Genomic DNA, 26300 nt, shown 5'->3' on the forward strand with positions numbered 1-26300 from the left:
TGAGTATAACTGATTATGTTTCCCCTAATCAAGATAGACACTCAAGTTACCCATTTGTAAGTCAGCCTATGTAAAAGGAAGAGAGAACTTCTGTCAGATGCTAAGTTAACATCAATTGCTCATACCATGGAAATGTCAATTAAAATTTGAATGCAATCTTTCAAACACAATTTTCCAGTCCAAGAAATGTGCATACATCCATAGTGAATTGAGAGGCATACAAGGTAAAGTATTAAGCTCAACAGATGTGTTAATATTCTTGGTTGGTCACTGATAATAATATCATGATATTTGTAGAGTCAGAATACTTTTGATTTCACTTGAAAATGCAGATTCCATGAATTCATTCTCATTCATTAGCTCTGTTTGAGGGGAAAGGACTTTACAGAGATGTTGTTTCATTTCTGAATGCTGCAGTTCCTACTAAGCTCTACCAAGAAAAAATGGTTCCTTTCAAGAGTACCTAGAGATGGAGTTGACTTCCTGCTTTCAGAGATTATGAATGCTCTCAAACACTTCCAAAGCAAAGTAAATTCCAAGCTGGGTTCTAAAGATTATTTTTTAAACCCCATTTGCCATAGTGGTCTGAATGTGACTACGATAAAGGCTAACAGAGTGAAAACAAATGTTTAAACCAAAGGTACCTGCCCACTGGAGAATTTACCTGCAGAGATTCCATTTCTTCATCTTTTCTATGAGTCTCCTCCAGCAGATCTAAAATAAGAAAGCAAAATACTGGTTAAAATATAATGTAAAAATGCATTGCCTCTTAGTATCAAAAGTTTATTCAGTCATTAGCTTGCATAAACTATTGCATAGAAAGAGACTTTGATGTTGAAGTATGAGAAACAATAAGAAAGGAATGCCCTCCGATCCCAGCTGATGATACGTGGCAGAGATCTGGGCCCTGCCATGCCTAAGCTAGCTGAGAAGCCCTGGGCGATCTGCGGTCTGGTGGAGATACCAAAAAAGGAGACCAACTCAAGTACAAGTCCAACATCATACCAATGCTTTAGAAATTTGGTCTAATGATTATGTAACTCAAAAACAATACAAAATTTTCTTTAAAAAAAAAAAACCAAAACTTTTTTCTTTTGAAAGAAAAAAATAGAGACAAACCATTTGCTCTTAGAATAAGCTCCCAAGCCAAGTTCCACCTCCAGAGTCAAGTTTTACAACCAAATTAAAACACCCCGGAATAATGGGTGTTATTAATGGAAAGAGAACACCCCCTTAACCATAAAGCCATATTAATTATCGTTTCACACTGAGAGGGTGGGCAGCGCCGAAGCCACATCTGACCAACCGTTTGGCACCATCTCAGAGAAATCAGTGGCTGGAAGGGGAGTCAGTCAACAAGAGAGTTCTGTCTAAACCCATGTGTACAAGCATGGTGTCTCGGTGTCCTACATTAACTTATGAACTTGCTATAAAGGAAAATGTACTTGGCAAGCAGAATCTTCTGCCCGCAGCCATACCATCCTGTGCTATGATCTTATTAGACCTCGCAAACCTAAAGAGGGCTGGGCTGACTTAGAACTTGGATGAAAACTGGTAAAAAAATACCTACAGCAGAGCACATTATGATTAGTGTTTGCCTCACTCTGTGATGTATATAGCTTACCAAGAGGCTGTGCTGCATAAAAGGAAAATACAACATACAGAAATTCAATGTATATCCCAGAAAAGCAAATGCAAATGTTTTTAGAAAATGCTACTAGATGGAGCAGGAAACAGTAGTATAGTGGGTAACAAGTCACACTGGTCTGTGTCATAACTGGGAAGGCAATATCCTGAAACTTCAGGAGGCCTGGTAGACGATATAATTGATGGTGATGCCTTTTTGAGACTGCACAGTGAAGAGAAATACAGAGGAATGTTACGCAATCCCCTTAAGACACTATGTAGTGGGATTAGGGATAAAAGTCAGGTTATGCTTTGTACCTGTAGATGGCTGATGTTGGCTCCCAAAGCACCCAAAATCAGAGTTACATCAAGAAAGTTACGGGAGAATGTCAATGTATTAGGGTTTTATATTTAAAGGTTTTTTTGTTGGCACATCAGAATTTTTAGCTATATGTACAGAAACCAACTGGCCGCGTGGTAAGTTAAGTGTCCTCAATGATTCCGCTTCCTTTATCCTTACTTATCCACATTGTGACATTGCAGCTACTTTCACTAAGAGGTCACATGTATCCTGCATCTAAGCTTGCCGCCTGACTTGATTTGGTAAATAGGAAACAGCAGAAGCAAGTGTGTGCCGATCCACACTGAGTTCAAAAGGCCTTGTGAATTTTCACTTTTCCACGTGGTATTCTGTCACTACCATTTGAACAAGCCCAGGCCAGCCTGCTAGGTGACAAGAGACACATGGTCCAGAATTCTTTCCACTCCTGAAACTCTGCAGGTTGCCCCAACAGGTAGCCAGCAAATGCCCAGAAGCCAGATGACTCACTGTTAGTCATCTGGCTTCATAAAAGGAAAATACAACAGACAATAACTCAATGTATATCCCAGAAGAGCAAATGCAAATGTTTTTAGCAAATGCTACTAGATGCAGCAGGAAATAGTAGTATAGTGGGTAACAAGTCACACTGGTCTGTGTCGTAACTGGGAAGGCAATATCCTGAAATTTCAGGAGACCTGGTAGATGATATAATTGATGGTGATGGGAGCCAACTGAGACCAGACAAACTGCCTGGCTAAGCCCAATACCAATTTCAACTCACAGAATCATGACTTATGGAATAAATGTAATTGGGGGTTGTTTCGGTACATAGCACTTGCTCACTGATAAAAATCAGCTAACTGAACATGCAAACTGAAGAGCAAGCATTTAGAATGTATTAGAAGGCTATAAGATTAATTAACCAATACATCTAATAACAATAGATAATAGAAAAAATGATCCAGATTCTGGACAGAAAAACAACTGATCTGGGTGGGTAGGAATGTAGGTAGCATGAGCTAATGGGCATTAGACTGGTAACACTAATCTTCACATTACTCCACTCAAGATGGAATTCCATACAGAGAAGAGCTAATGAGACTAGCTTAGATCTCTTGCTTACTGCTTGGCCAAGGGAAAGTATGAAACACTTTCACTGATAATCCCAGAAGAATTGGATGAAGACCAGAAAGGACTGTTTCCAAACATCAGGGTACTATTAACAAGAGGAGGAGGTATGGATATCAAATAGGCCAAAACAACAGATGGCTTTAGGAACTGTATCTTCAGCACAACTCTCTTCAATATTTGTGAGACATAAATTACTTCAATATCTTGGCTATTGTAAATAATGCTTCAATAAACATGGGGGTGAATATATCTTTTTGGATTTAGTGTTTTCATTTTCTTCAGATAAATACCCAGAGGGGAACTGTAGGATCATATGGCTGTTGTAGTTTTAATTTTTTGAGAAGCTTTCAAACTATTACCCACAATGGTTGTACCACCTTACATTCCAACAGTGCACAAGGGTTCCCTTTTCTTCATATCCTTGCCAACATTTGTTTCTGTTGTCTTCTTGATAATAACCATGCTAACAGGTGTGAGGTGATATCTCATTATGGTTTTGATTTGCATGTTCCTGACGATTAGTGATGTTAAGCATCTTTTTAAGTGTATACTGGCCATCTGTATATCTCCCTTGGAAAAATGTCTATTCAGTTCCTCTGTCCATTTTTTAAATCAGATTTTTTTTTGTAGTTGTCTGAGTTCTTTATATTGACATAATTTAGATATTAACTCCTTATCAGATATACCATTTTCAAATATCTTCTCCCCCTCAGTGGGTTGCTTGTTTGTTGATGATTTCCTTTGCTCTGCAAAAGCTTTTCAGTTTGATGTAGTCCCATTTTTTTTTTTTTATCATTGCCCTTGCCTGAGGAGACACATCCAAAAAATACTGCTAAGATATCCCTATGTTTTCTTCTAGGAGTCTTATGGCTTCAGATCTTATCAAGTCTTTAACTCATTTTTAGTTTATTTTTGTATATTGTGTAAGAAAGTATCTGCGAATCAATAAAGAAGATATGATACATATATATGATGAAATATTAGCCATAAAAAAAGGAATGAAATCTTGCCATTTGTAACAACACAGATGGACCTAGAGGGTATTAAGCTAAGTGAAATAAGTCAGAGAAAGAAAGACAAATACCATATTATTTCACTTACATGCGGAATCTAAAAACTAATCCATAACACCAAACAAAACAAAACAAAACAGACAAACTCATGGATACAGAGAACAAACTGGTAGTCTAGGGATGGGTGGGAAGGTTGGGTGAAATAAGTGAAAGGGATTAAGAGGTACAGACTTCCAGTTATAAATAAGTCATTGTGATGGAATGTATGGTATAGGGAATATTGTCAATAAAACTGCAACAGCTTTGCATGATGACAGATGTTTACTAAACATATTATGGTGATCAATCTGTATTGTATATAAATGTCAAATTACTATGTTGTATTGTTTTTGTTCAGTCGTTAAGTTGTGTCCGACTCTTTGTGACCCCATGAACTGCAGTACACCAGGCTTCCCTGTCTACCAATTCTCAGAGTTTGCTCAAACTCACGTCCATTGAGTTGGTGATGCCATCCAACCATCTCATTCTCTGTCGCCCTCTTCTCCTTCTGCCCTCAATCTGAAACTAATACAATATTGTATGTCAACTAAACATCAATTAAAAATTTTTTTAATAAAAAAGTATTTGTGAGATACAAAATCACTACTGTGTCACTGTGTGGCCATGGCCATTTTGCTCCACTACTTACTGATATAGGAGGTTCTCAGAGCTGAGCCCCTTGTGATGAATGACATGACAATGAAACAGTGGAGCTGGAACAGTGGATAGTGGGGTATAACCATTAAAGAAAACTGACTTTGTTCTTCCAGGGTCACCTTGGTATGGAAAACACCAATCTTCTTAGCTAAAACTTAACTGGATAAGTAAGGGTTTTGAATCTCTTATATATCCAAGCTCAACTCACACATTTGATAAAATATATACGTAAAGGAGTTCAGTCTATCCTTAGAACTTCATAGAACTATCACAATTTAAAAATTATGCTCTTGGTTTTCTTCAAATACATAAAGGTGACACTGCTCTTCCAAAAAGCCGATACCAATGGCAATGCTGGATTTTGAATGACTTTACAAAACTACCATGGAATTCCTATAACTGACTTAAAATATAGAACGCCCCTTCTGTTCACCCCCACTGATTTTCATCCCAGCTTCTATCAAGAGTATAAGTGGACAACTGTTCTTTTTCTGTCTTTATGTCAAATCCCTACCTTTGGAGAACTTCATGTTCTTCTCCATGTGGTTCCTGTGAAACTTTCAGTCAAAAGGCCTATCTCTCCGGCCACAAAATTAGGTCATGACCCAGACTGGCCTGACAGGGCACCTTACTTCCCCAAGCATATAAGCTAAGCAAATATCAGCAGGAATCCTTTTTTTAGGGAATAATATGGATTCCAAGAGAGAACTCTCCTTCTGAAGCTGCAAGCTTAGATAAGCCTGGTGCTTCCAAGGTGCTATTTTCTCCTATGTCAAAGGAATGTGTACAAACAATGAAGCTGGCAGGGAAGAAAACGGAGTCAAGAAACAGAATTGGCTGAGGACAAGATCTGCCCTTATCTGAAGGCCACATAACTACTTCTAATGTTTTTCTTTTTTTTCAGTAGTAACTGCATTGCTGTCATTGCTAAAAGTCTCTGGGGATGTGGTTATGCTGAACCTTCTTATCTCTGTGCAGAAACTTGGAGAACTTGGGGTTAGCAAGAACTTTGTATTTCACGGTGAAACATTTCATTCTGTAATAAACAGATGAAGACATGAAGCTCCAAGAAGGCAAACTGCTTGCCTGCAATTACCTAGAGCTACAGCCACAGCTAGAGCTCTGCTCTCACATCTTCCTAGCTCATCTCTTTAGTGCCACTCAGTACTTAACTACCTGCTTCTTCATATGGTTATCGTTTTTAATTTTTTTAAAAATAATTAAAAATGTATTTATTTATGGCTGCACTGGGCCTTCATCGCTGCCCATGGGTTTTTTTGAGTTGCATTGAGCAGGGGCTACTCTCCAGTTGTGGTGAGAGGGCTTCCCACTGTGATGGCGTCTCTCGTGGAGCATGGGCTCCAGGGCGCTCTGGCTTCAGCTGCTCCAAGGCGGGTGGGACCTTCCCAGATTGAACCATGTCCCCTGCAATGGCAAATGGATTCTTAACCACTGGATGACCAGGGACGTTCCATATGGTTATTTTTTATGTGCACACATTTGTATTCATCTCACTTATCTTAGGAGGCCACTGATGTCAACAACGAGGGCTTTGATGTCTTTATATCCACAGCTTCCCTAACCACTGCTTACCCACCTTTGCTACTTAACTCAGGTCCCCAAAATACCCTTCTCTGCCTATATCATTTCTTTATTCATTTGCTCACTTGCTAGGTGCATTGTTCAAGTATATGCATTTGGAGGATAAACAGGGCTGTTAACCTGGGCTGATGAAAAATGGCTACTAGGCCTCGCTGAGAAGCGACTGCTCTATTGCAGACAGGCATGAGAGGGGAGAACACAGGTGAGACCCCTGAACAGTTGACGTCACACAATGCTGTGACAGTCGAGTGTGCTGTGACACCTAGTTCTAAAGAGCAAACTTGCTGTTTGTTCCTCCCGGCTTTAGAACAAACGATCAGCATGGAAAAAGCTGAAGGGCTTCGCTGCTCCCTTGCTCACCAGTGGCATGTTCCTGCTTTGCTTTATTATTCTCTGGTTTGCTGTTCAACACAAACAGCGATTCAACTGCCATGCAAATTGCTGTGGCTAAATGTGCTTCCATCAACATTAGTAGTGAGAGGTTTTTCTTTTTTTTTTTTGGTGAAAAGGGGAGCCATCCTGTGTATTTTTTTTGGACTGGCTTGAGCCAGTTTAAATGAGCTGATACTAACTCATTATGACATATGGTTATTAGAGGAGGGAACAAGTCCCACTTAAAAAAGCAGGACATTATGGATGAGAAGCGAAGAATCCTGTTGTTCTGTTCTGTTTTCGTCCACGTTTGAGTTCTCTGGCACACACAGGGTAATATATCATGATCATGTTTCTGGCTGAGACTGTCTTCCACCACTTCCTTTGCTAGTGGTCTGGCTATTTAAGGAGGCTTGACACTTTTTAAATGTTGATTCTGCTTCCTAGTAGCCAAGGAAACAGATAGGTTGGTTGTTTAATTGCTTTTAAAAGGAGAATCCTGTTCAGGTGTGCATAAGTCATTTAGCAGTTTGATCCTTCACAGAAAGGTTGGAGATCAAGCTTAGAAAGAAGTAGGTTTTTATTTTTGTTTTTTTCCCCTAAATTTCACTAAGAATATCTCATCCATATTATAACTCAGCCTAGTTGGTAATGGAGAGAAAGTTCTAGAAACAAGGGTTTCAGACTCAGCAGCATTTATAACAACAGCATTGGACACGGTAGCAGTGCAGAAGACTATGGTGAAAGAGTGACTGCAGTTTAGGGAAAAGCCTTTAGCTTCTGGCTCCTTATCCCATTAGTAACTTAGTGCTCCTTTTCAATGCTACTCTGTATATCCTAACATTTGTGGAAAACAACATGATGTGAAAGTAGCTCAGACGTGTCCAACTCTTTGCGACCCCATGGACCATACAGTCCATGGAATTCTCCAGGCCATAATACTGGAGTGAGTAGCTGTTCCCTTCTCCAGGGGATCTTCCCAACTCAGGGACTGAACCCAGGTCTCCCGCATTGCAGGCAGATTATTTACCTGGTGAGCCAGCAGGGAAGCCCCAGAATACTGGAGTGGGTAGCTTATCCCTTCTCCAGTGGATCTTCCCAACCCAGGAATTGAACCAGGGTCTCCTGCATTGCAGGCAGAGTCTTTACCGTCTGAGCTACAGGGAAGCCTGTGGAAAACAACAGATAATGTAAAATAATAGATAATATAATTCCTGTGAAATTTCTGTGGAAAACCCATGGAAAACAATAGATAATGTAAATTCTCAAAAGAATAATTTGTAAAAAGTAAATCTGTGCCTTTTTTCTTTGTGGGTGGTAGTTGTGGTACAATGGAATTAATCAAATTAAAGAACACATCACAACCCTTAAGAGGTCACAAACGATGGACCTAGCCTCCTGCTGTTATATACTAGATGCTCCAGATACTATCTACATGCTGAAGACACGGTCAATTTCTCTTTTCTTTTCCTGGCTCCCTAGTTATTCAGGATTGCTGATACTTTAGGGATCACTGAACTAACCTAATGCCAAAGATTTTTATTTTGTTTTTAAAAAAGAAGTAGAATTCTTATGAATGAAGTCACACACACTTTCAAGTGTATAGCATAAACAAACAATTTAAAAAGCTAAAAGAAAGCAGCTTTGGTAGAAGCAGAAGTGACGGGCTTGGAGGCCCGACCCCTGGACTTTGCTCTCATGCTGGCATCAGCCTCTGTGGGACTGTGACATGGCTATAAAGCCCCACACTGTGTGAGCTGAGAATCGCTGCTCACTGCTCTAACCCACTTCCCACACCTTGAAGGTGAGGCCTGAGTTCCGAGAGATTAAAGGCCTTTGTCAACATCACATAACTAGTGAATAGAAGTGTGTGAACCTGAACCTAGGGCTTCTGAACTGGACCAGGGTACAATACTTTATTTCTCAAAACAGTGACTATCTTCCTTTGCCTTTCGAGATTGCTACTGACATGACATAGTATTTCAAGCTCTGCCATAAATGCCTATACATTTTCCAATGTCTCCCCAAACTAAAAGGAAACTTTGCTAAAACATTTGAGTAACATCAGCCATCTATGAGAATAGCTACAGTTAACGACTGGAGAAGGCAATGGCACCCCACTCCAGTACTCTTGCCTGGAAAATTCCATGGATGGAGGAGCCTGGTGGGCTGCAGTCCATGGGGTCGCGAAGAGTCGGACACGACTGAGCGACTTCACTTTCACTTTTCGCTTTCATGCACTGGAGAGGGAAATGGCAACCCACTCCAGTGTTCTTGCCTGGAGAATCCCAGGGACGGGGGAGCCTGGTGGGCTGCCGACTATGGGGTTGCACAGAGTCAGACATGACTGAAGCGGCTTAGCAGCAGCAGCAGCAGCAACGACAGTCCACAATAAAATGCCTCAACTCTGGGAGTGACATCAAAAGATGTGGCTGTGATGGAAAGCAAACCCCTAAACACTTGAGAAAGCAGTTGTTTTTGGCAAAATGTGTTCAACATACAACATATATAGTATCTCACAACATGAAAGCAGAAAAAAATTTGTTTAAAGGGATAGGTGATAGTTGAATAGCTCCTCAGCTTAATATAACATTTGCCAGCAAATGTTTCACCTATTTTTTTTTACACCAGTAAAGGTAAATAAGATAAATGAATAACATTATGATTATACATTAGACAAAAAAACCTCAAAAAACAATAAAATGTGTTGCTTTAAAATTAACATAAATAAAACACTTAATATAGTGTGAAAGTGTATAAATTAACATTAGTAAAACATAGTAACATTAGTCTGGTACATAGTAAGGGTTTATATATATATGTGTACACATATATAGTAATAATTACCTTTAGTATACCTGTCAAAATTAGAAAAATATGTGAGAAAATAATCACCTGCATTTTGAAACAAATAAGCCAGACAAGCCCTCAAGCACTCTGCGTTTGGATTCCATCCATAACTGGTAGCTACATTATTTAGAACTCGGCCATATCTACCACCACCCACTGGTACATATCTGGATATACCACAGCAAGTTAAGAGTTTTCTCATCAGGCCTGACCACAGAAAACACACAGGTTAAAATGAAGAACAACATTCAAAAAGTATGTCTATCCTCTGTGGTTTGTCTCAGACGCTGAAACAACATGCTGGTCTACAGATGGAGCCCAAAAGGTCCAATAAATGAAAGGTTTATAATCCACTGTCTGTCTTAGGCGTGTGGTAAAACATCCAAATACAGGTACTCATGTTTTATTTGATGTCAGTTCATTTCTGGTGAAACTTTCCATCTTGACAACTTTAGAGATTTAAAATAACTTCTCCACAAAAAACTGCGACATTATGGAAAACAACAGAATAATCTGCCCCATTTTGCCTCATTCCTGGCTCTGGTGTAAAGAAATGCCAAGATACAGAATGGAGGTTTCAACTGAGTCAGCTATTAAGATTTTTAATATTTCGTCTAGCAACAAGAGCAGAAAAAGTAAGAATATCTTAAGAAACAAGTTATCTGGCTTAAATCAGTTTAAGGGCTATTTTGGTTAAAAGGACTACATGTGACAATTAGCATAATGAGCAAGACAGTTATGATCTGTTCTAAACACCACTTCAAGAATAAATTTCATGTGCTCAAATTCAGGCATAAAATCATGTTCCTCCCTACAAACAGTATCTCCAAATTAAATTCACCTAGTGGAAAGTTTGGCTTTTACTTAAATTCCTGTATCTTGGACTTTGTTTAGGTTCTAGACTTAGAAGGTACAAGTGGGTATGTACTTTGGGGCCTATAGTAATTCTGGCTGATTGAGGTGTTCTTTGATCATCTTCAATTTATAGAAATCACGAGTCTTTGTGCTTGTTTCTTTATGCACCTACTAATAAACCAGATCTAGGCTTCCTAGGCCTTTCAAACCCTGGGTCTACTCTAAATATATTCTAAATAGAGACAAAGTTCTGAAAACCAAATATAAAGAACAAATCTTAAAAGCAATGAGCGAGAAACGATACCATAGTTATAGGAGGAAAACAGAATCCTAGCAAATTTCTCTTTAGAATCCATTGAGATGATAACATTTTTTAAATGTTGAAAGAAAGAGAAATGACAACTCAAGAGTCCTGTATGCAGTGAAACTCTCTTTCAAGACTAAAGGTGAATTCAAGGCATTTTCAGGAAGAAAAATTAAGATAATTAGTTGTCAACAGCTGTTATTGTTGGGACTGACACTTAAAAAACAACTAAAGGAAAGTCCCTAAAAGGAGATGAAAAAAGAATCTTAAAAGATCAAGAAGAAAAAAAGAACACAGTAATCAAATATATGAATAAATCCAATAGATTTGCCTTCTCCTATTGAGTTTTTAAAATTGTTTGATAGTTGACATAATAAATTTAATATGATATGATGTTATTCTAAATGAATATAGAAGAATATGTAAGACAATTAAATTACAAATAGGAAGGACAAAAGAACACGAAGGAAGAACGTTTTCTACACTTCAAACTGATAAAATGACAGTACTAGTAGACTTTGACAGCTATGTATATGTAGTGTAATGTTTACAGCAACCACTAAAAAAGCTACATAAAGAGATCCATTAGAAAAAAGAATTGATAAATCACAGTGGAATTCTGAAAAAAAAAAATGGAATTCTAAAAAATGCTCAAATAACCCACAGGAAGACAGAAAAAAGGCAGAGAAATAGTAAAAAAAAAAAAAAAAAAAGAAAACAAAACAAAACAACAAGAAAAAAAAAAGGCAGACATAAGTGCTAACTAACATCAGTAGTCACATTACATAAAGGTGGTCTATGGGACTTCCCTGGGAGAGCAGTGGTTAAGGGTCCACCCGCCAGTGCAGGGGACATAGGTTCAATCCCTGGTCCGGGAACTAACATCCCACAGGCTGCAAGGCAAAGGGCACCACATTACTGAACCCAGCATGCTCTAGAGGTCACGTGCCACAGTTACTGAGCGAGTGCACCAGTACTGCCGAAGTCCACGCGTCCTAAAGCCTGCAACAGAAGAAGCCACCGCAATGAAAAGCCCTTGCACTACACCTAGGGAGTAGCCCTGCTCACCGCAGCTAGAGAAAGCCTGTGTGCAGAAACAAAGAGCCTGTGCGCCACAAGGAAGACCCAGTGTGGCCAAAAAAAAAGGTCTAAATACACCAGTTAAAAGATAGAAATGGGCAGACTGGATTAATGACCACTCTGCTATTTATCCATGACATTACCTATGGCCCTAACTATATGCTGTCTATCAGGCAGTCACTTCAAATATAATGATCCAGGCAGAATGAAAGTAAAAAATGGAAAAAACATACACCATGTAAATATCAATGAAAAAAAAAAAGCAGGGATTATTATATTAATATAAAGTAGATTCCAGAGCAAAGAAAATGACCAGAAACAGAAAAGTACATTTTATAATGGTAAAAAGGGTTAATCTAGCAAGTGATATAACCGAAAGGAACAACAGAAAAACTCAAAACTCAAATTGGAAATTTGAACATCCCTCCCTCAACAATCAGTATTACAGCTTGACAAAAAATCATCAAGGGTATATATAAGCATAACTATAATAAAGAAACCTCTAAACACATTGAAACGAAACACTTTCAAATAATACGTGGGTCAAAGAGGATATCTCAAGAGAGAGAAAAATATTATAAACTGAATAAAATGAAAACACAACATATCAAAGATTGCAGGACACAGCCAAAAGAGTGAAGAGAAGGAAATCTATAGAGATAAAGCATATTTAGAGGAGAGGAAATATCTTGAATAAATACACTATGCTCTCACATCAAGAACCTAAAAAAAGAAGAAAATAAATCCCAAGCACCAAAAGGAAAAAAAAAATTAAGATAACAACAGAAATCAATGAAATTGAGAACAGGAAAACAATAGAGAAAAATCAGTGAATCAAAGAGGTGCTCTTTATATAATCCAATAACACTAGCAAATATTTAGCAAGGTGGATGAGAGAGACAGAGGATATGTGTGACATCAGGAATTAAACAGGGGCTCTCACTACAGATTAGCAGATAGCAAAAGCATATTAAGGGAAAACTATGAGCAACTTTTCATGTGTAAATCTGACAATTCAGATGAAATGAACCACTTCTTTAAAACATGTAAAGTATCATAATTTACCAACAAAAAATAAGTACTTTGAATAGTCATGTAACTATTAAGGAAATTACATTTGTAGTATTAAAATTCCCAGAAAAGAAATCTCCAGACCAGAAAGCTTCACTGGTGAAGTCTACCAAATGTTTAAAAAAGAATTAGCACCAATTTTACACAACTTCTCCCAGAAAACAGAAAAAAAGGGATACTTCCCAATTCATTTTATCAAGTCAGTATCAGCCTGCCACCAAAAATATACAATTAAAAAAAGAAAAAGAAAGGAAACTGCAGCTTCCTCTTAAATACAGATGCAAATATTCTTAACAAAATATTAGAAAATAAAATTTAACAGTATATAAAAATTATATATCATGACCAAGTTGAGTTTATTCTAGGGATGCAAGCTTGGTTCAATATTCAAAAATCAATCTATGTAATCCTTCATTTTAACAGATTAAAGAAAAAAATCACATAATCATGATCAGTTGATACATAAAATTATTTTACAAAATTCATCATACATTCATGATTTTTTACAAAATCAGAAAAAAGAACTTCCTCAACTTGATAAAGAGCATCTATAAAAAACCTAACACCTAACATCATACTTAATGATACAAGATGAAATGTTTTCCCCTTAAGATTAGAAATAAGGTAAGAATGCTCTCTCTCACAATTCTTATTCATCATGATATTGTATTATCTCTTCAATGCAAAAAAGCAAGAAAAGGGAATGAAACATATACAGATTGGAAACAAAGATACAAATAAAAGTGACGCTATTTGAAGATAACATGATTGTCCTTAGGGAAAATCCCAAAGACTCTAACACAAAAACCTAAATAGATTAGCTCCTGAAATCATTAAGGAACACAGCAAAGTACAGTATACAAGACAGATAAACAAAAAGAGATGATGTTTCAAAATACTTGAACAGGCAGAAACCAAAATTAAAAATTAAAACACCAATTTAAAGGACCCCCTCCCAAATGAAACACTTAAGTGTAAATTTAACAAAACATGTGAAGGACTTGTATGCAAATACTGGTGAGAAATACCAAGTTCATGGGCTGGAAGATTCACATTATAAAGATATCATTTCTTTCCAGATTGATAGAAAAGTTCAATAGAATTTCTATAAAAATTCTTGTAATTTTTTTTTTAATCTAAAGACAAGATTATTCTAAAATCTGTATGGAAAGGTAAAGGAACTAGAGTAGCTGAAACAATTGAGTAAACTGGTTGAAATCAGTGTATTCTACTTCTAGACTTGTTACAGAGCAACAGTGATCAAGACTGTATAGTCTTGGTGGAGGTATATACACACAGACCAATGGAACATATAGAAAACTCGATTATAGAAACAGAAAACAGATTAATGGGAGCCAGAAGTTAAGTGGGGGTAGAAGAAAAGTGAGTGTAGCTGGCTCTAAAAGGCAACATGAAAGATCTTGGTATTGATGGAAATGTTCTGTATATTGGCTGTATTGATGCCAATATCTTGGTTGTGTAAGCTATTTTTCTATTGAAGGAATAATGAAATGTAGACATCTAGTATTTCCCATGTTGAGACAGATAAAAGATATGTCTACAAATTTACTCCCAAGAGCATTATCTTTTCTCAGCACTGCAATATCTTCTTGTATGATCTATAATGTCCTTCCTAGACTTCCCTACCTAGAAAATACCTAAGCCATTCATCAGATCCCAGGTAAAGCAAACATCCTCTGTTGCCTTTCACCAACTACCCATACCCAAACATCACTCATATTCCTGGAGCTAAATGCTTTAGTTTCTGTGTCCCCCAAATACTTTGTTTTTTCTATTATAGTAATTGTAAAATATAATTATTCTGAAGTTATAACTACAATTTATTTCATTACATTTTATGTTATTCATATATAATTTATCTCTTCTAATCATCCTGAAAATGGGATCTCTTGGTATTACTTCTCACATGAATAGATCAACCATAAGATAAAAAGTTTAACTATAAACATTCTGAAGTGCTTTAGAAAAACTGACAGAAAATGGATATCAAAAGTTATTTAATTATGTTTTGAGATTAATACCTCAAAATATCCTTTACCATCTATCCATCCTTACTACACTGCCCTAGTCCAGACAACCATCTTCTCTTTCCTAGACAAGGACAATTACCCATATTTCTAGAGCAAAGCATACGGTTTAATACTCTACTATTATTAAAAGAAAAAAAAGGAAAAAAAAATGGACATGCTAAGGAATATAGGTTATAAGCTTTGGTGTCATAGTCACTTGGATATATAATCTTATCCATCTACTTATACTTTGGCAAAAGTCAATAGAATCTAGTCAGACTTGAAATCAGGATAACTTGAAAATTAGGACAACCAGTGACTATACAGGCCAAATCAGTAATCTGAGATTCAGGACTAAGTTTCAACCAAGCTCACCCTAAGAAGGTACGGTTTACTCGGTATGATGGAAAAATAGCAGAGTGAGAGTCAGGAGACCTGGATTCTAGCTCTTTTCTGCTCCTTGTTAGCTAACTAGATTTGTAAGAATGGTCACGAATAATGGTCACAAATAATAATTTGTAAGAATGGTCAAGAATAATCTTTCTTGGCCATGGTGATCACATCAATAAAATAATGGGAGTGGACTAGGTTATTACAAAAATCTTTCCAGCACTGAAATGTTAAGCAATATATTTTAGTAGATTGCCGTAAGATCTCTAAATGTGAGTTGTTGTCTCTTAGTTGAGTGCCTCAGTAGGAGAATAACAACTACTCAGAATTAATATGGATGACAATCATCCCCTCAAAGCTTTTTAGAAACCCCAATAGATTCTTCACTTAGTTTAAGTAATTATCCTTATTGTTAGGACTGATAATAAGAACATGCGACAAATTCACTCTCATTCACCTATAATATCTATTTGTTTTCTTTTACACTCAGCATAAACACACTTTTAGATAATTACAAATCTTCCCTTTTTATTCTTCAAATGCTCACAATTACAGTAATTCTTTTCTATCTTCTTATTCAGAGTTTTTTTTTTAAATTCTAATAAACAAATCAACTGCTTCATCTGGTAGTAGAAAAATTTCACAAGATATGTTTTTAAAAAAATGAACTATCTAACACAGATATTTTCATTTGTCAGATCTGTTGCTTTTCTTGTCAGTGTCATGGCAAAAAAAAAAAAAAAAGGCCATGAATGTCCTCAAAGGACAGCTTTTTCCTGAACCTGGCCTCATGCAGACCTTCTAAAGGGCAGTCAAGAATACCAAACAATTAGCCTCCAACTAATAAAAATAAATGGAAAAAAAAAAAAGAATACCAAACCTAGTACATAGATAGGGAGAATTAGGATTTTAGGGGAGTTAGTCCCTTCCCATTTATAAGAATTAAAAATATGTGTCCCATTTAAACAAATGGATTCAACAAATACCCAACCAACCAGCAATAGGAAAATAAAAGTAAACCAAAACAGTCACCAAAGTAAGGTTACAACATGAAAAGAAAAATTTTAAATGAGTATTTTCTTAGGTGTTATATTCACAAGGCAAATGGTTTTCATGGATAATCTCACAGGTCATTGCTTCCTTTAATTAGTAACTTTTGCCAAACATAAAAAAGCCTCAGGTAATTTTTAACACTGATTACAACTGTCTAGCCCATTAACAAATTGTCATATTAACACCAGCCACACTACTGCATATCTTTAAAGGTTACTCATTTCATTTTCATAGATTTTAATTAGCTTTTCCTTTCCCACTAGGGTTGATCACTGAATGGTAATAGAAACATTTTGCCTTTTTTGCTTTCGGATCTGCAGCATCTTGACTGAATAAGAAGTCCATAAAATGCAAAAAGCATGGATCAGAAATTAGATGGTAGTGGTGACTTATAGTGGAGAAGGAAAGGGTGACATATAGATATATTAAAAAAGCCAGGCTCTGTGAGTTTCACGGGTATCCTGATTGAATCAATTTCACGTTGCCACAATACTTCTGGAAGTCTCTTTAAAATTCCTCTTTCCATCAGCAGCTTCCCTTATTTGCATTAGCTGGGAACAGTACATATAATCATAACTGACAGACTGGGGGGAGTTCAGGTTTATAAAGCAGGGAAGGGAAAGGAAAATATTCATTGTTTAGAGTTCCCAAAGTATAAACTGTTATCTTTGTTTGGGAAACAGAATGTACTGTATTTGTAGTTTAATCCCGAGGGGTTAGCCAGGTCTAGAAGTTTGTAATGAACCTCAAGGGATCCACTCTCAAACAATGGCCTCTTTCCCCCAGCACTTTCATATATAAATATATGTAGAGAACAGGAGTCTCTGGCTTTTGAACACTGTGTCATTACACATTTAAGACCTCTGTTCAAATGTCACTTTATCAGAGAGGATTTCCCTGGTCTAAGAAGATCTAAAACAGTACTCTCTACAATTCTACCTTGATCTGATTTTGATATATATGTACTATATAAAATACATACATGATTTACATATACAACATGTATGAACATCAAAGGCTATGTATCTGAAGACAAACATGCAGCTCACTTTCAAAATAAATACAGACCTTAAAGAAGAAAAGTGTTTACTAAGAAAAGGTTGAAGCTGCAGGATAAGCATGACCAAGGAAACCAGAAAAACATAAAATTAGAGGAGGAGGAGGAGGAGGGAGACAGAGTGAGAAACAAAAGTAAAAGGCACATGGGAAGGACTACCATTTCAATAGTTTTTCCACGTTTCCTAAAGTAGATTTCTTTTTTTTTTTTTTTCATTTATTTTTATTAGTTGGAGGCTAATCACTTTACAATACCTCAGTGGGTCTTGTCATACATTGACATGAATCAGCCATGGATTTACATGTATTCCCCATCCCGATCCCCCCTCCCACCTCCCTCTCTACCCAATCCCTCTGGGTCTTCCCAGTGCACCAGGCCCGAGCACTTGTCTCATGCATCCAACCTGGGCTGGTGATCTGTTTCACTATAAAATTCTATCTTCATCTGTTCAACCATCCTGTCACCACCTCCATCAGTTCTCTGTTCTTTGCAATCTCATCTCTAGTCCTTTACATACCTGCTCTTTGGGGATATGTCATTATCACTGCCACAGGGTCTTTGATAAGACTGAGTCCTCTGCTTAGAACAAACTTCCCATTCATTCCTTCACTTCCTTTAAGTCTCTGCTCAAATATCACCAAATCAGAGAGGACTTCCCTGAACTAAAATGATCTAAAATAATACACACCTTAGTTCTATCTTAATGTACCCTGCTTTTATTTTCTTCTAGGTCCTTTTTGACATTATTTCATTAAATAATGAAACATTATTTGTATATTTAATTGTTGTCTTTTTCTCCCCAGGAGGTCAGTCACTCAGTCATGTCCAACTCTTTGTGATCCCGTGGATTGCAGCACACCAGGCTTCCCTGTCTATCACCAACTCAAGGAAGCTGCTCAAACTCATGTCCATCGAGTCGGTCATGCCATCCAACCATTTTATCCTCTGTTGTCACCTGCTCCTCCCACCTTCAACCTTTCCCAGGATCAGGGTCTTTTCAGATGAGTCGGTTCTTCACATCAGGTGGCCAAAGTATTGGAGTTTCAGCTTCAGCAACTCCTTCCAGTGAATATGCAGGACTGATTTCCTTTAGGATGGACTGGTTGATCTCCTTGCAGTCCAAGGGACTCTTAAGAGTCTTCTCTGACACCACAGTTCAAAAGCCTCAGTTCTCTGGTGCTCAGCTTTCTTTATGGTCCAACTCTCACATCCATACATGACTACTGGAAAATCTATAGCTTTTACTAGACTGATCTTTATTGGCAAAGTAATGTCTCTGGTTTTTTACTATGCTGTCTAGATTGGTCATAGCTTTTCTTCCAAGAAGTAAGTGTCTTTTAATTTCATGGCTGCAGTCACCATCCACAGTGATTTTGGAGATCAAAATATAAAGTCTGTCACTGTTTCCATTGTTTCCCCATCTATTTGCCATGAAATGATGGGACCAGATGCCATGATCTTAGTTTTTTGAATGCTGAGTTTTAAACCAGATTTCTTACTCTCCTCTTTCATTTTCATCAAGAGGTTCTTCAGTTTCTCTTTGCTTTCTGCCATAAGGGTGGTGTCATCTGCATATCTGAGGTTATTGACATTTTTTCCAGCAGTCTGGATTCCAGCTTGTGCTTCATCCAAACCAGCATTTCACACAATGTACTCTACATAGAATAAATAAATAAGCAGGGTGACAATATACAGCTTTGACATACTCCTTTCCCAATTCTGAACCAGTTCATTTTTCCATGTCTGGTTCTAACTGTTGCTCCTTGACCTGCATACAGATTTCTCAAGAGGCAGGTCATGTAGTCTGGTATTTCCATCTCTTTAAGAATTTTCCACAGTTTGCGGTGATCCACACAGTCAAAGGTTTTGGAGTAATCAATGAAGCAGAAGTAGATGTTTTTCTGGAATTCTCTTGCTTTTCTCAATGATCTAATGGATGTTGGCTATTTGATCTTTGGTTCCTCTGCCTTTCCTAAAACCAGCTTGAACATCTGAAAGTTCATGGTTCATGTACTATTGAAGTCTGGCTTGGAGAATTTTGAGTATTACTTTACTAGCATGTGAGATGAGTGCAACTGTACAGTAGTTTGAGCATTCTTTGGCAGTGCGTTTCTTTGGGATTGGAATGAAAACTGACATTTTTCAGTCCTGTGGCCACTGCTGAGTTTTCCAAATTTGCTGGCATATTGAGTGCAGTACTTTCATAGCACCATCTTTTAGGATTTGAAATAACTCAGCTGGAATTCCATCACCTCCACTAGCTTTGTTCATAGTGATGCTTCCTAAGCAAGGCCCACTTGACTTCGGACTCCAGGATGTCTGGCTCTAGGTGAGTGATCACACCTAGAGTTATCTGTTCATTGAGATCTTTTTTGTATAGCTCTTCTCTATATTCTTGCCACCTCTTCTTAACATTCTGCTTCTGTTAGGTTCATATCATTCTGTCATTTATTGTGCCCATCTTTGCATGAAATGTTCCCGTCGTGTCTCTAAAGTTTTTGAAGAAATCTCTAGTCTTTCCCATTCTATTGTTTTCCTCTATTTCTTTGTATTGATCACTTAGGAAGTCTTTCTTATCTTTCCTTGCTATCTTTGGGAACTCTGCATTCAGATGGATATATCTTTCCTTTTCTCCTTTGCCTTTTGCTTCTCTCCTTTCCCAACCATTTGGAAAGCCTCCTCATACAACAATTTTGCCATTTTACATTTCTTGTTCTTGGGGATGGTTTTGATTCATGAGAAGGTATGCACTGTGAAAGCAGTGATTTTGATTATTCAGATCACTTAAGTATCTCAAGCACCTAAAGCACAGTCAGGCATATAGTAGGTACTCAATAATTAGCTTGAATGTATGTGTGTGTGTGTGTGTGTGTGTGTGTGTGTTAGTTGCTCAATCATGTCTGATTCTTTGGGACCCCATGGACTGTAGTCTGACAGGCTCCTCTGTCCATGGAATTCTCCCAGCACGAATACTGGAGTGGATAGCCATTCCCTTCTCCAGGGGATTTTCCTGACTCAGGAATTGAACCCAAGTCTCCTTCATTGCAGGCAGATTCTTTACTATCTGAGCCAATAAGTGAATCTAATTCTAGATTTCCTACTAACACAAAATTGAATGTTATTTAATATCATACAGCACAAATTATACCTCATTTCACATCTTTATTTTCCTCTAATACCAACCTAATGTTGCTTAAAATAATCTTAATCACTTCCCAGTGGTTTTAGAATATAATCCACTTTTCCTTTATGGATTGGAATTTGTTTAATTTTCCAGTCTTTTCTTTTACTGTCCATTTTCATATTCTAAGTTTGAATCATACTAAAATATTTGCAATCCTACATTGTAGGATTTTCTCTTCAACCTCTAAATCCTACTCTATTTCTCTGCCTGGAGTACATTATCTACTCCATTTACCCTGACTGACTCCTACTTGTCCTTCAGAATCCAGCAGAGCTTTCCATTTGGGTTAGATACCTTCAGTAATAGCTCTTACAATAGGTACCCTGTGATTTGCTTTAATAAAACATTTTCATACTATTTTTTAAAAAATAATAATGATCTCTGTATTTTTCTGTTCCTTCTCTCCTTAGGTGAAGATTCTTCAGGGACTGCAAAGGGTCTCTTTGTACTTATTCAATACAAAACCTGGAACCTGGTAAACATGTAATGAATATTGACTGAATCAATGTATATTATAAATTTATATTAAAAACAAAATTATTCTGGGTTTTGAGATTTGAGAGATTTCTGAATCATGACTTGAGAGTACTAGAGACATATTATAATACTGCAAAGGCCATATAAGATCAGAAATGTCTACATTAGAGCCTTCATTTTAAAAAAACTACATAATCAAATATATGTTTTATGTAATTTCAAACATAAGGCTGAGATATTTTAAACCTGGTAAAGCTTTTGAATAAGTAAATATTCTGTAATTGGAAAGGGCTAAGCATGACTTTTTTTTTTTTTTCAAAAGGTTTCCTTGGTTAGTATTTCTGGACTTGCCTGTAAACAGAAATCCCTTCCCTACAACTTACTTGGAACCTTTTAAAACCAAAACACTAAATCATATATCTTGGACAGCATAAATAACATGAGTTTTGTTTAGGATGTCAATTTAGAGATTCCATTATGACAGTGCCTTCCACCATCTACTGGGTCAGTTTCTGGGTGTCCATTTCCCCACATGGTAATAGATTTGCACTTTGCTCCATCAGGTCTTCCTTGGGCCAAAAACACATTTGAGATGTAATTATGGGAGCAGTCTGTGGCAGTGGAAAACCAAAGTTAACTGAACCACATGGAAATAAAACCCATGTCATTGGTGTCATTACCAGTATACTCAAACCAACAGAGTTAACCTCAATGTAAACAGCAGGCAAAAAATAGCACAACACTCCATCTTTTGGAGAAATCAGTCCCTTTGGAAAGAATGCAATAAGAAGGAAACACCTGAACTCATATTTTTTTGGAGCAAAAGGGGACAAAGTTATTGATTTTTTAAGATTACATATGTAAGTGGGTGAAAACATTTCACAGAGTTAAAAAAAAGTTTATGATAAAAAGAAAACATCAATTGACATAAAGAGAAGAAGAGCACTGAAGAAGGAATAAGGTAAAATAAAAATGTTCATTTTTCTTATTCTCAAATATTCTAATAAGTAACTGTTTGTTTAAAATAATAACAACAATGCATTGGATTATGCATGGCTTATGCATATATCTTATATATGTATAAATAAATATATATGCTTATAGACGCTCAAAGTAGGAGAAATGAATGACAGTAATGATATACAATACAGTAGGGAGAAATTAAAATTATTGTTATTATAAAGTACTCACACTGCCCATGAAGTGGTACAGTGTTATTTAAAAGTAGACGTGTATTAGTTGTGAATGTATACTGCAAACACTAGGGCAACCACTGAGAACAGTAAAAACAATAAAAAGTAAAACATATACTAAGAAAGAGAGAAGATGGCATATAAAATCCTCAATTAAAACCACAAAAGGTGTGAAAATAGTGGAATGGAAAACAGAAACAAAGACTAACAAATGGAAAACAGTTATATATACAGTTGATACTAACCCAAAATATAAAGGTATACCTCTTTGAATGTCAATGTTCTAAATAAATGTAGAAATTATCAGAGTGAATTAAAAACACAATGACCCAAATATATGTTGTCAACAAGAAATCCACTTTAAGCATAAAGACACGAATGGATTTAAAGTAATAGGATGGAGGGAAAATAAACCACACTAACACAAATCAACCCCTTCATGGATCGCAACCTTGTTCTGGTGAACGGGCTTGCATAACTCAATAAAGCTATGAGCCATGCCATGCAAGGCCACCCAAGACAGACGGGTCATAGAGGAGAGGTCTGACAAAACGTGGTCCAGTGGAGGAGGGAATGACAAACCTCTCCAGTATTCTTGCTGTGCGAACCCCATGACTATTAAAAAAAGCAAAAATATATAACACCGAAAGATGAGTCCCCCAGGCTGGAAAGTGTCGGGAAAAGTGGAAGGCAATTACTAATAGCTGCAAAAAGAATGAAGCTGCTGGGTCAAAGTGGAAACAACACTCAGTCGTGGATGTGCACTGAGGCTGAAGCTTCAATACTTTGGCCATTTGATGCGAAGAGCCAACTCATTGGAAAAGACCTTCATGCTGGGAAAGACTGAAGGCAAAAGGAGAAGGTGGTGGCAGAGGATGAGATGGTTAAGACAGCATCATCGACTCAATGGACATGAATGTGAGCAAACTCCAGGAGATAGTAGAAGACAAGGAATCCTGGCATGCTACAGTCCATGGGGTTGCAAAGAGTCAGACACAACTTAGTGACTGAACAACACAAATCAAAAGAAAGCTATATTAATTTCAGACAGGTCAGTCTTCAGAGGAAAGAAAGTTATTAGGGATAAAGAAGGGCATGACATGATAATGAAGGGGTCACTTCTCCTGGAAGACATAACAACTCTTGATGTGTAAGAACCTAACAACAGAGTGTCAAACTTGTCAGACAAAAACTGATAGAACCACAGGAGAAATAGATGTATGCAATATCACAATAGGATACTTCAACAATTTTTATCAAAAATGAACACAATCAGCAGGCAGAAACCAGTAAGGATGCAGCTGAACTCAACAACATCATCAATCAACTGAATATAATCAACACCTACAGACTACTTTATCAACAGCAGAATATCTACTCTTCTCAAGATAATATGGAACATTCATCAAGACAGATCACATTCTGAGCCACAAAACACACTGACAAATTTAAAAGAACAGGACATACAGTATCTGTTCACAGACCACAGTGGAATTAAATTAGAAACCAAAATTGGAAAGCATTTGAATAATGATCTTTCCCACTAAGATCAGGTACAAGGCAAGGATGTATCCTCTTACCATTCCTTTTGCATACCCTACTAGACACTCTTGCTAATGCAATAAGGCAAGAAAGTGAAAATAAAAGGTATATATATTGGAAAGGAAGAAATACAACTGCCTTTTCTCACAGAATAGTTATCTATGTAAAAAACCTGAAATAATTGACAAAAAAAATCCTGCAACTAATGAGAAACAACAGTAAGGTTGTAGGATATGAGGTTAATACACAAAAATAATTGTTTTCTAGATACCAGCAAACAACAAGTAGTATTTGAAATAAAAAACACAATCCTATTACATTAGCACCACCAAAATGAAATCCTTAAGTACAAATCCAACAAAATATTTACAGAGTTCTAATTGAGGAAAACTACAAAACTCTGATAAAATCAAAGGACTAAATAAATGGAGATATATACCATGTCTATGGATATAGAGATTCAATATTGTCAAGCTATCAGTTCTTCCCAATTGGACCTACTGATTCGATGTAATCCCAATCAAAATCTCAGAAAGTTATTTTATGGATATTGATACACTTACCCAAAAGTGTACATGAAGAGGCAAAAGGCCCACAATGGTCTACACAATATTGAAGGGAAAGAATAAAGTTGGAAGACTGATACCACTGCCAGCTTACGGTGAACGATGCTGGATTCGTGGTCTCTGAAGAAGAAGATTTAGCTTCGGGACCAGGGACCAGGCTTGATCACTCAAGAGCTTTTGTGTAGCAGAGTTTTATTAAAGTGAAAAAGGGACAGAGAAAGCGTCTGACACAGACATCAGAAGGGGGACGTGCCCTCACCCACTAGTACTATCAAGGCCTTATATACTTTTACCAGACCCACTCCATCAACATACATCTTAAATAACAAGATTAGAACTAACAATACAAAGGTCTTACCAGACCCACTCAAGATTAGTTCTTGTTGAGGAGAAACATGTCCTCGAGCAACATACATTATTATATTGACTAAGACAAAGTCATGTAGAAAGAAAATGTTTGTCCTTTTCTCCTTGAGAGTTCCAGACCCCTTTCTCCTTCCCGAAGGCTCCTGACTCCTTTCTCCTCTTCAGAGATCCTGGACTTCTTATCAACCTACATAGGAAATAACTCTCTCTCTATCTAACTTCAAGATTTACTGTAAAGCTACAGCAATAAAAACAGTGTGGCACTGGTGCAAGAATGGACCCACTGAACAGAAAGGAGACTGCAGAAACAGACCCACATAAACGTAGTAAACTGATTTTCCACAATGGAGCAAAGGCAATACAATGGAGCAAAGATAGTCTTTCACTAAGTGGTGCTGGAACAATTGGACACCCATATGCCAAAAGATGAATCTAGACCCAGACCTTACACTCTTCACAAATATTAACTCAAAATGGGTCAGGGACCCAAATGTAAAATGCAAAACTATGAAACCCGTAGAAAATAACATAGGAGAAAACCTAGATGACTTTGGGTATGATGATTAAAAAAAACAAAAAACAAAAAAACACCACCAAAGACAACATAAGAAAGAAAAAAATGATAAGCTGGACTTAATTACAATTAAAATTTTCTTGATGACAGACAATACCAGGAGAATTAAAAGAGAAGCCAAAGACTGGGAGAGAATGATTGCAAAAGATATATCTGACAAAGGACAGTTATCCAAAATATACAAAGAACACTTAAAACTCAGCAATAAGAAAACAAACAGCAGGAATGTAAAATAGGCCAAAGACCTTAACAGACACCTCACCAAAGAAGATATACTGATGGCAAATAAGGATATGAACAGACACTCCATATAACAGGTCATCCACTTAGTTGTGTCCAATTCTTTGCGACCCTATGGACTGTAGCCTGCCAGGCTCCCCTGTCCATGGGATTTTCCAGGCAACAATACTGGAGTGAGCTGCCATTTCCTTCTCCAATAACAGGTCATCAGGAAAATATAAATTATAACAACAACAATATACCAATACAGGGGCTTCCCTGGTGAGTCAAAAGGTAAAGAATCTGCCCGTAATGTGGCAGACTTGGGTTTGATCCCTGGGTCGGGAAGATCTCCTGGAGAAGAGAATGGCTACACAATACAGTATCCTTGCCTGGAGAATTCCATGGACAGACGAGCCTGGTGGGGTACAGTCCATGGGGTCACACAGAGTTGGACACAACAGAGCAGCTAACACTAACACTATACCAGTATATACATATTGAAGTGAAGTCGCTCAGTCGTGTCCGACTCTCTGCAACCCATGGACTGTAGCCTACCAGGCTCCTCCATCTATGGAATTTTCCAGGCAAGAGTACTGGAGTGGGTTGCCATTTCCTTCTCCTTGGAAAGCCTAAATCTGGAACACTGAAAGCAGGATATGCTAGCAAGGATGTGGAGCAAAAGGAAAGCTCACATATTGCTGGTAAGAATGCAAAAATGGTCCAG

The 26300-nt window shown here is 37.3% G+C and overlaps 1 protein-coding gene across 3 annotated transcripts in view; it reads right to left on the bottom strand.

The window, feature by feature from the left end:
- CEP128 (centrosomal protein 128) overlaps nucleotides 1-26300 on the bottom strand; it is a 465565-nt gene that overhangs the window by 96086 nt on the left and 343179 nt on the right. For all 3 annotated transcript variants that reach the window (XM_043472686.1, XM_043472687.1, XM_043472685.1), the window contains one exon: nucleotides 665-714. In XM_043472686.1, coding sequence (XP_043328621.1) covers nucleotides 665-714 — 50 coding nt within the window. The remainder of the gene's footprint in view (nucleotides 1-664; nucleotides 715-26300) is intronic.

Source organism: Cervus canadensis, chromosome 6 (genome assembly GCF_019320065.1).
Source record: "Cervus canadensis isolate Bull #8, Minnesota chromosome 6, ASM1932006v1, whole genome shotgun sequence".
NCBI lineage: Eukaryota > Metazoa > Chordata > Mammalia > Artiodactyla > Cervidae > Cervus > Cervus canadensis.